Below are 11426 nucleotides of genomic sequence, written 5' to 3' on the forward strand. Positions count from 1 at the left end.
TAAATGGGACAGGCAACAGATGTAGAAAAGAAGTCCCGCCTTTCAAGTGAAAGGGCCAATCATTTTATAGATTAAAAACATTGCTTGTCAATCAACTCAAGATCGCGCATGCCCATTTGCTAGACAAGCAAGGAAAACAGTGTTTTTTAAGCGTAATCTGAGGTTAAGGAGCACATTTTATGAGACCGAGTGGTCAGATTTTTCTGATGCTTTTTAATATCACTTTGATCGTAATATTGACAAAAAGTTTTCGATATTTCGGTCTTTTTTCATTCAAGTAGGTAGGAGGTGTACTTGTAAGACGCTAGTTTGCGTAGAGAAATAGCTGCACAGACTGCCAGAGCGCGTTCCACAGATGGCTGCCGAGTGGACTGCCTTGCCTTTACAGACTTTGATGACACACACACACACACACACACACACACACACACACACACACACACACACACACACACACACACACACACACACACACACACACGCAATTTGTTCGCAATGAAATGTTTCAGCATTTATAAAAATAAGTCAATTGTACTCAGTGTGGGTAATGTTAAAGTAGTGACGTCTATTAAACAAAAGTGTTTTGGTCCTCATCAAAAAATGTGATTAATGTTTCATAATGCAATGTATTTTCCAAACATCTCGTATAGTACTTAATTATGTTGTGTATTAACAAAGAAAAAGTTTTCTTCAGTCAGTTTTTAATGTTTGTTTTCAACAATAGTTATTAAATACAACGTTTTTATTAGTAGTATTTAATTTGTATTAATATTATATTAATAAGATAAAAAGTATCAACTCTGAATATGTTTTGAAGTTAAATAAAAAACACAATACATATACATTAAAATATTATTTTACAGTGTTAAACAAACAAGCGCTTTATCACGCGTGTGTATGTGTGTGTATGTGTGTGTGTATGTGTGTGTGTGTGTGTGTGTGTGTGTGTGTGTGTGTGTGTATGTTGTGTGAGTGTGTGTGTTGTGTGTCTCCTGTCCGCTTGATGGCAGCAGAGAGTCGCGCGCGTTAATAAAACAGGAAACCGAGATGAGTGTGATACTTATAGATTTGTAATCACGTAATGTTAAATAATATACAATTTATCCAAGTTTTGAACGGTCAATAAGGAGCAACACAGGTACCAGTATGTTTATGATGGGGCTGGAGTGTTAGTTTTGTGTTTGTTGAGAAAACGCAGCGTTAGATATGTGTGTTTGTCTGTTAATTAAGTGTTATTGCTGGTAAATGTTTGTTTGTGCAGGTGTTGATGATGGTGGAGAATTCTCCGTCTCCTTTGCCTGAAAGAGCGATCTACGGCTTTGTGCTGTTTCTGGGATCTCAGTTCGCTTTCTGTAAGATTCACCATCAGCTCCCTATAATCAGCTCTTATTAGGTGTCCAGTAATCCGTGTGTTGTGTATTTTATTAGTGATATAGCTGTGTTATTGTTGATCTTCTCTCATTAGTGCTGTATTTAGTGTGGGCTTTTGTCCCGGAGAATTGGCTGCATTCAGTTGGACTTACCTACTGGCCGCAGAAGTGAGTTAATGTGTTCTTCTATGTTCAGGAGAGACTTCATACACATGAACACACACTGAACACACTGTGCTGATTTATTTTCAGATACTGGGCTCTGGCTGCTCCCATATACCTGTTGGTCACTATAACCACATGTTTTGTGCTGCTGTTTGGTGTAAATCTGATGAACGTGGCTCCACTCGCTTCAGTAGACAACTTCACAGGTGAACAAATCACATTCACATCCATTAATATTGCAGTCGATCAACATCACAGGTGAACAAATCACATTCACATCCATTAATATTGCAGTCGATCAACATCACAGGTGAACAAATCACATTCACATCCATTAATATTGCAGTCGATCAACATCACAGGTGAACAAATCACATTCACATCCATAAATATTGCAGTCGATCAACATCACAGGTGAACAAATCACATTCACATCCATTAATATTGCAGTCGATCAACTTCACAGGTGAACACATCACATTCACATCCATTAATATTGTAGTCGATCAACATCACAGGTGAACAAATCACATTCACATCCATTAATATTGCAGTCGATCAACATCACAGGTGAACAAATCACATTCACATCCATTAATATTGCAGTCGATCAACATCACAGGTGAACAAATCACATTCACATCCATTAATATTGTTGATCAACATCACAGGTGAACAAATCACATTCACATCCATTAATATTGCAGTCGATCAACATCACAGGTGAACAAATCACATTCACATCCATTAATATTGCAGTCGATCAACATCACAGGTGAACAAATCACATTCACATCCATTAATATTGTTGATCAACATCACAGGTGAACAAATCACATTCACATCCATTAATATTGTTGATCAACATCACAGGTGAACAAATCACATTCATCACATCCATAAATATTGCAGTCGATCAACTTCACAGGTGAACAAATCACATTCACATCCATAAATATTGCAGTCGATCAACTTCACAGGTGAACAAATCACATTCACATCCATTAATATTGCAGTCGATCAACTTCACAGGTGAACAAATCACATTCACATCCATTAATATTGTTGATCAACATCACAGGTGAACAAATCACATTCACATCCATTAATATTGCAGTCGATCAACTTCACAGGTGAACAAATCACATTCACATCCATTAATATTGCAGTCGATCAACATCACAGGTGAACAAATCACATTCACATCCATTAATATTGCAGTCGATCAACATCACAGGTGAACACATCACATTCACATCCATTAATATTGCAGTCGATCAACTTCACAGGTGAACAAATCACATTCACATCCATTAATATTGCAGTCGATCAACTTCACAGGTGAACAAATCACATTCACATCCATTAATATTGCAGTCGATCAACTTCACAGGTGAACAAATCACATTCACATCCATTAATATTGCAGTCGATCAACTTCACAGGTGAACAAATCACATTCACATCCATTAATATTGCAGTCGATCAACATCACAGGTGAACAAATCACATTCACATCCATTAATATTGCAGTCGATCAACATCACAGGTGAACAAATCACATTCACATCCATAAATATTGCAGTCGATCAACTTCACAGGTGAACACATCACATTCACATCCATTAATATTGTTGATCAACATCACAGGTGAACAAATCACATTCACATCCATAAATATTGCAGTCGATCAACATCACAGGTGAACAAATCACATTCACATCCATTAATATTGCAGTCGATCAACATCACAGGTGAACAAATCACATTCACATCCATTAATATTGCAGTCGATCAACTTCACAGGTGAACAAATCACATTCACATCCATTAATATTGCAGTCGATCAACATCACAGGTGAACAAATCACATTCACATCCATTAATATTGCAGTCGATCAACTTCACAGGTGAACAAATCACATTCACATCCATTAATATTGCAGTCGATCAACTTCACAGGTGAACAAATCACATTCACATCCATTAATATTGCAGTCGATCAACTTCACAGGTGAACAAATCACATTCACATCCATTAATATTGCAGTCGATCAACATCACAGGTGAACAAATCACATTCACATCCATTAATATTGTTGATCAACATCACAGGTGAACAAATCACATTCACATCCATTAATATTGCAGTCGATCAACTTCACAGGTGAACAAATCACATTCACATCCATTAATATTGTTGATCAACATCACAGGTGAACAAATCACATTCACATCCATTAATATTGCAGTCGATCAACATCACAGGTGAACAAATCACATTCACATCCATAAATATTGCAGTCGATCAACATCACAGGTGAACAAATCACATTCACATCCATTAATATTGCAGTCGATCAACTTCACAGGTGAACAAATCACATTCACATCCATTAATATTGCAGTCGATCAACATCACAGGTGAACACATCACATTCACATCCATTAATATTGCAGTCGATCAACTTCACAGGTGAACAAATCACATTCACATCCATTAATATTGCAGTCGATCAACTTCACAGGTGAACAAATCACATTCACATCCATTAATATTGCAGTCGATCAACTTCACAGGTGAACAAATCACATTCACATCCATTAATATTGCAGTCGATCAACATCACAGGTGAACAAATCACATTCACATCCATTAATATTGCAGTCGATCAACATCACAGGTGAACAAATCACATTCACATCCATTAATATTGCAGTCGATCAACTTCACAGGTGAACAAATCACATTCACATCCATTAATATTGCAGTCGATCAACATCACAGGTGAACAAATCACATTCACATCCATTAATATTGCAGTCGATCAACTTCACAGGTGAACAAATCACATTCACATCCATTAATATTGCAGTCGATCAACTTCACAGGTGAACAAATCACATTCACATCCATTAATATTGCAGTCGATCAACATCACAGGTGAACACATCACATTCACATCCATTAATATTGCAGTCGATCAACATCACAGGTGAACACATCACATTCACATCCATTAATATTGCAGTCGATCAACATCACAGGTGAACACATCACATTCACATCCATTAATATTGCAGTCGATCAACATCACAGGTGAACACATCACATTCACATCCATTAATATTGCAGTCGATCAACATCACAGGTGAACAAATCACATTCACATCCATTAATATTGCAGTCGATCAACATCACAGGTGAACACATCACATTCACATCCATTAATATTGCAGTCGATCAACATCACAGGTGAACACATCACATTCACATCCATTAATATTGCAGTCGATCAACATCACAGGTGAACAAATCACATTCACATCCATAAATATTGTTGATCAACATCACAGGTGAACAAATCACATTCACATCCATTAATATTGCAGTCGATCAACTTCACAGGTGAACAAATCACATTCACATCCATAAATATTGTTGATCAACATCACAGGTGAACAAATCACATTCACATCCATTAATATTGCAGTCGATCAACATCACAGGTGAACACATCACATTCACATCCATTAATATTGCAGTCGATCAACATCACAGGTGAACACATCACATTCACATCCATTAATATTGCAGTCGATCAACATCACAGGTGAACAAATCACATTCACATCCATTAATATTGCAGTCGATCAACATCACAGGTGAACAAATCACATTCACATCCATTAATATTGCAGTCGATCAACATCACAGGTGAACAAATCACATTCACATCCATTAATATTGCAGTCGATCAACATCACAGGTGAACAAATCACATTCACATCCATTAATATTGCAGTCGATCAACATCACAGGTGAACAAATCACATTCACATCCATTAATATTGCAGTCGATCAACTTCACAGGTGAACAAATCACATTCACATCCATTAATATTGCAGTCGATCAACTTCACAGGTGAACAAATCACATTCACATCCATAAATATTGTTGATCAACATCACAGGTGAACAAATCACATTCACATCCATTAATATTGCAGTCGATCAACATCACAGGTGAACAAATCACATTCACATCCATAAATATTGTTGATCAACTTCACAGGTGAACACATCACATTCACATCCATTAATATTGCAGTCGATCAACATCACAGGTGAACAAATCACATTCACATCCATTAATATTGCAGTCGATCAACTTCACAGGTGAACAAATCACATTCACATCCATTAATATTGTTGATCAACATCACAGGTGAACAAATCACATTCACATCCATTAATATTGCAGTCGATCAACATCACAGGTGAGCAAATCACATTCACATCCATTAATATTGCAGTCGATCAACTTCACAGGTGAACAAATCACATTCACATCCATTAATATTGCAGTCGATCAACTTCACAGGTGAACAAATCACATTCACATCCATTAATATTGCAGTCGATCAACATCACAGGTGAACACATCACATTCACATCCATTAATATTGCAGTCGATCAACATCACAGGTGAACACATCACATTCACATCCATTAATATCACTATTGGTTGTTCTTTGTTTTTGGCACCAATCATGTCACGGTCCAAATATTTTTCCCCATTCTATTGGTTGATGTGAACATTAACTGAAGCTCCTGACCCGTATCTGCATGATTTTATGCACTGCACTGCTGCCACATGATTGGCTGATTATATAATCACATGGATGATTGTTGGTGCCAGACAGGCTGTTTTGAGTATTTCTGGGATTTTCACACACTACAGTCTCTAGAATTTACGCCGAATGGTGCCAAAAACAAAAAACATCCAGTGAGTGGCAGTTCTGCAGTGTACAATTGTGCTAAGGAGAACATCATCTCTGAATGCTGTTCTGAGATGTGGGTTGTCGCTGTTTTGTGGGCACGAGGGGGACCTACTCAATATATATTTATTTAATTGGACAAAAATGTTTTCTTTTATTAGTTTTGGCTCATTTATTTTTTCTTGTAGATCACTTCGCCAAGAGTCAGCGATTAGAAGAGTGTCAGGACGGAGCGATTCCCAGACTGCGAGATTTCACCATCAGTGAAATAAACCTTCTGTTTTACCTCAATCAACACGATGAGAACACACACTCAAGATGACACCGTTGAAGTTTTACTGTGTCTAATGCCCTTCATAGGGAGTGTCTCACATTTGCAGACATTTGGCGTTTGTTCAGAGTTGAGATAATCAGATCCATCAACCGCTGTGACAGGCCTGAGATTTGACTCTCTGATGAACTCTAGTGTGTGTGTGTGTCACGAGTGCTCACAGCATGCACTGACTGAACGACCCCTGACACTGATGCACACCACTGAGACAGAGGAGTCTGGGTTCTGGACATTGTTGTGTTTTTGAAACAAACAAAAAATTAAAGCTGAAAAACATCATTGAGTTTTAGTGTCTTATTCTCAAACACCTCATGAAACGGAGTCCTATTTTTGGGGGTCAGACTGTGACCTCTGTGACCTCCGTCTAGAAGTGAAACGGTCATCTGTTTTATCTGCTTTTCTCTCAGACTTCACAGCTGCTCTTCAATCAGTCTGCACAGCCCACCTGCCCATGCTTGTGTCTGTACCTGTGGACAGGTGAGAGGTGGCGATCACTGCCTCCAGATAACCCTCACGAGTAAACATGCTGGTGTCGGGTGGCCAGTTACCATTTAACCTGTGACGCCTCTCGCCTTGCCCTGTGTGTCTGTGTATGCAGACCGGACCGTTCAGGGATTTTGGAACAAACGACTCTATTGGTGACAGAAGTTTGAGTTTTTCTTTGAGCATGTTGTTGTAATGCTTCACTTCAAGAACTGATGTGCATTCATGTTAAGCGTTTGTAATATATCGAATTTTGTTCACAGAAAAACACTCAAAAGTGTAGCTGCTGTTACTCTTATGATACAATTATTTTGTTGGTTCATTATTATTTTGTGTATTTTAAGCAATATTTTCAAACACCTGAAGTAACACGTCATCCCATCTCGGGAAGGAATATTGATTTAGTTGATTTGGAAAAATGTGCAATCTAGTCTCTTAAAGAAGGCTGGAGTATAAAAGCATTTTGAGAAATCTTGGAAAAATATAATGATTTAACTGTATCTTTTAATTTTTTAAATTTAAACAATGAAAATACAAATAACTGTACATTCATTTCAGCAGTAACACAAATAAAACATTATTAGGGTTCTCAGGAAAAGCATTCGACAGCCTTTAAAACAATATTATACTGCAATTACATGTAATATTGAATAAACACATCAGAAATGTCTAAATGTTCAGATTTAATGTTCACAAGGGATTAGGGTCCTCTTTAGGTCAAAGGTCAGGTCCTGTCTTTGATGAGGTCCGAGCATGACCTGACCTGTCGTTCTGTATTTCTGCCCGTCTCAGGTGATCATCTTGTCTGTGTCGTAAACGGTGTTCTGCTTCCTAATGAGTGTACCCTTCACAGTGAAGATGACCAGTGCTCACTAGTGGAGTTCATGTAAACGGTTGCTCTGAATTTCACAAGAGAACGAGTCTTTGTTTGTCTTCATGTTGGTTTGAATCAGTCAGTCTTCATCAGAGGTCGAGTCTTCATCGTTGTAAAAGTGTAACGTGGCCTGAACTGGAAAACTGGCCAAAACCTTCCTGCCGAGATGAGACAAATATTCCTGCATCCTGGATCTGGGCAGGAGCAGCCTGAGATTGGATGAATAGATGATCCGTTACAAACACACAAATGGTGAAGTCTTGTCATGGATTATTATTGATACACAACTGTATGGTGATAATACACATGTAAGTGTTCTTTCATTATGATTCCATTATTAATATGCTTCAGACCTCACAGGATGATGAAAAGTGTCTTCAGACCTCTGGATCCTACTCACATCTCCACACATCACCTGAACAACACAACAACATGATTCATTCACGAAGTTACAATCGTGTCATCTCAGTATTCTCAGGTACAAAGTATTGATGCATACAGAAAAGAAAGCAATATCTAAAGATGTTACTTTATTGGATTGTGTTTCTCTTATTGACGGATCCCACGGTCTCCAAATCACAGAACAACTACACAAACGAAAGAGAGAGAGAGAGAGTGTTAACGATTATATAACTGTATAATGTTACAATAACAGAGTAATAATAAACTCTTACCCGATCATCTGATCCGCGTGTAAACTCACTGGCAGCATCATGACACACTGACTGAGCGCGCACACGCGAGTACTGATAAAGGCGCGCTCCCGCACCCATCGCGCGCGCTCACAGGTGGGCGTGTCTACATCTGTACACTGAGTTAATAATGAAGAAAATTTAATGTTTTAACAAATATCCGCTCTTGTGTTAAACATTATTATTCCACACATCACTGTTAGCACTGACCAGAGAGCCGAAAATGTTTTTCTTTCTTTTTCAGGTCTCACAAAACACGTTCTTACTTGCATAGAGACAAATGAGGTGAGCAGCAGCAAGGACAAACTAAAGTATTACATTTGAAGTAGGCCTAAATTAACCTTCCAAAATTACAGAATTATAAGGCATTTTTGTTGTGTATATTTCCGAACAATATGTAAATAAAAAAATAAATAAAAACAGACTCGCTACACAAAAACTATTTTTCAACGCTAATCAATCATGATTCATTTGGCGGCAAAAGTTTCTAGTTGAGAATCAAAAGAATGTTTCTTGAGACAGTCGATTCCGGCACTGAAACATTTTCAAATCAGGTTGTTGTTTGCAGTAAAAACATACTAAAAACTATTTTTTTTTTAAATGTATTAATTGGCAGAATTTGTGTCTTGTATGCACATGCAAATCATTAAAAAACAAAAACTTTATCTTGCAACCACAAACGCTGGTTACGTATGTGACTATGGTTCTGAAATTCCACTTGAGCGCCAGAGACGGTGGTACAGTAATGGATGATTGCCGCGCAAGCCAGATAGGACGTAAGCCGAGCTGAGTATATAAGCCACTGCAGCTCGGCACACAGCCTTGGAACGTTGTTGCACATTCCGAGTGACCAGAAACTCATACGGAATTTACAGAACCACAGTTGCAAGATCTTGTAGCAAACTCAAAACTGTAAGTGCAATGCACAGGGTCAAGATCACAAATTTCACACCATGAACAGAAAAGCTTCCAGCGATGGGTATAAAGCAGAAGTATCCTGTACATTGAGAACAGTGTGAACAATCAAGAACTCACAGTCTGTTAGAAGGGAGTCGCTCCAAGACGCCAAACCCATAACTGCAGATGGGCCGGTTCTGGGTGCCAAATACGGCTGCCCAGCTGGGATAACAGGTCCTTCCTGGGGGGAAGCTGGCTCGGTCTGCTCATTTATAGAGTTAGAAGTAGGGGAAAGCACGGTCTGGACAGGCACCGTGGTGCTACCAGAAGCACCCTTTGTCTTCTGAGGAATTGGAGGAAAGGCATACAGGAGACAATCCGGCCTGATGTGCGACAGTGTATGTGTGTGACCAACGGACTGGACGTCTCCATCTGGGCAAACACAGTGGGCAGTGGGTTGTGTCCTCCGAATCAAAGAGCTCCACCTCTACTGTACCGAACTCCTGTCAAATCCCCTGGACTACATCTGATGCACTACATGAAACCTCCATTCCCCTGGATGTAACCAGTTCCTGGACAGACCAGTTCCTAACTGGTTACCCCCAGCAGGTGGGTATTGCAAATCAGGTGCGACCAGGTGAGAATGCTGTGAGTGAGCCTTAACAATCTCCTGAAATTCGTGCCCCATTGATGGTTCAGACTGAAAACAGTTGAAGTATTGTCTGAATGCACAAGCACTCCGACTACCGGCCTGAACATTTCAGGCCTTGAAAGTCCAGCTTTTTGAAGTTGGGGTGGCGCTGACGTGTTCCCCTGGGGTACAGCGGGAATTGGGGCTACCCTGGGTATGACGCACGTGGACACTGTCAGAGCCACAAAATCTCTGCCGGGTGTGAGGTCAGTCAGTGGGAATTTGATGGGAGCGTGGCTTTGTAGACGTGTAACGAGCAAGTGCACTGTAGTTGGCACCCTGAAATTTAGGGCACGTTACACCTGTGTTAGTTGCACCCCAATCGACTCTGCCTCCACCATAGAAGCTAAGGTATGTGCAGTTTTGGATTAGCTCTTGGCCTTCCCTGATCCTTTCAGGGCACTAGAAAATTTGACTACAAAGTCAAATTTTCATGCAGGCATAGTAAAAGTATCTGTAGGTAGAGACTTGCAAAAGAACACATTGGACTGAGCAAGATGGGCAGGGCGCTCATCAAGTCCGTGACGAGCCACTGCCATCTGGATCACTGTTAATGTGCCATCCCTGAAGAATGGTGTGAGCCTCCAGAATCACCCAAGTCGGATCCAGCAGGCACATCCTGTGGATCATCAAACCTGTCAGTTTCAGAGCCAAGGTGCTGCTGAAATTGTGAATCAGAAGCACATATGGACAAAGTGCCAAGATAGGAGCTATGAGGAGCATCAGGAGAGGCGGTGTCCTCTTCGTTTGATAAAGGAGATTGAGCATTCTCAGTGGAGCCCGTTGTAGCTGTAGAGATCAAGCCTGCTGCCTGAAGGGACTACAGGAGTCGCTTCATCTCCACCATATCTGAGGAAATGCCAGTAACCTTTTTTGACAACAGTTGCTCTGCCAAACGACTTTAGAAGTGGACCATTTCTGTAGGTGTGCCAGCAGCTGCAGAGGCACGGCGCTTTAGAGGTGATTTAATTTTAAAGGTGAAAAAGTGAGAGAATGGTGCCGAGCTGCAGTATATTCCCTCAGCTCGGTTTACGTCACTATGAGACTTCGTTGGTATACTTTTATTTTGAGCAATCTGGCTGGTGCTGCGATCAGTCATTACTGTAATACCGTCTCTGCCGGTCAGGAGGAATGTATCAGA

General features: G+C 39.8%; 2 protein-coding genes across 4 annotated transcripts; one reads left to right on the forward strand and one right to left on the reverse strand.

The window, feature by feature from the left end:
- The first annotated feature begins 1010 nt into the window (after window positions 1-1010).
- Window positions 1011-7338, forward strand: pigp (phosphatidylinositol glycan anchor biosynthesis, class P). Of its 3 annotated transcripts, XM_052115518.1 has the most exons (8): window positions 1011-1138; window positions 1262-1352; window positions 1466-1538; window positions 1623-1741; window positions 3446-3497; window positions 4994-5149; window positions 5612-5764; window positions 6025-7338. In XM_052115518.1, exons 2-6 carry the CDS (start codon window positions 1268-1270, stop codon window positions 4995-4997), a joined length of 333 nt encoding a protein of 110 aa, XP_051971478.1. In that variant the 5' UTR covers window positions 1011-1138; window positions 1262-1267; the 3' UTR covers window positions 4998-5149; window positions 5612-5764; window positions 6025-7338. The 3 variants fall into 3 exon arrangements, with proteins under 3 accessions (XP_051971478.1, XP_051971479.1, XP_051971480.1); XM_052115519.1 differs by lacking the exons at window positions 3446-3497; window positions 4994-5149; window positions 5612-5764; window positions 6025-7338 and adding an exon at window positions 3290-3429; XM_052115520.1 differs by lacking the exons at window positions 3446-3497; window positions 4994-5149; window positions 5612-5764; window positions 6025-7338 and adding an exon at window positions 2825-2921.
- Window positions 7339-8084: 746 nt separating this feature from the next.
- ripply3 (ripply transcriptional repressor 3) lies at window positions 8085-8717 on the reverse strand. The gene is made up of 4 exons (XM_052116003.1): window positions 8680-8717; window positions 8535-8592; window positions 8359-8420; window positions 8085-8214 (listed from the first exon to the last, which is right to left on the reverse strand). Exons 1-4 carry the CDS (start codon window positions 8715-8717, stop codon window positions 8085-8087), a joined length of 288 nt encoding a protein of 95 aa, XP_051971963.1.
- Window positions 8718-11426: the final 2709 nt, after the last annotated feature.

The sequence above is a fragment of the Xyrauchen texanus genome, chromosome 43 (assembly GCF_025860055.1).
Source record: "Xyrauchen texanus isolate HMW12.3.18 chromosome 43, RBS_HiC_50CHRs, whole genome shotgun sequence".
In the NCBI taxonomy this organism is placed as follows: Eukaryota; Metazoa; Chordata; class Actinopteri; order Cypriniformes; family Catostomidae; genus Xyrauchen; species Xyrauchen texanus.

Coding starts and splice junctions, on each gene's coding strand:
- pigp (XM_052115518.1), top strand. CDS start 1,268: ATGATGGTGGAGAATTCTCCGTCTCCTTTGCCTGAAAGAGCGATCTAC. Junction 1,353..1,465: donor GGGATCTCAGTTCGCTTTCT/GTAAGATTCACC, acceptor TTCTCTCATTAG/TGCTGTATTTAGTGTGGGCT. Junction 1,742..3,445: donor TTCAGTAGACAACTTCACAG/GTGAACAAATCA, acceptor TCAACTTCACAG/GTGAACAAATCACATTCACA.
- ripply3 (XM_052116003.1), bottom strand. CDS start 8,717: ATGCTGCCAGTGAGTTTACACGCGGATCAGATGATCGG. Junction 8,593..8,679: donor CACGCGGATCAGATGATCGG/GTAAGAGTTTAT, acceptor TCGTTTGTGTAG/TTGTTCTGTGATTTGGAGAC. Junction 8,421..8,534: donor GAGAAACACAATCCAATAAA/GTAACATCTTTA, acceptor TGTGTTGTTCAG/GTGATGTGTGGAGATGTGAG.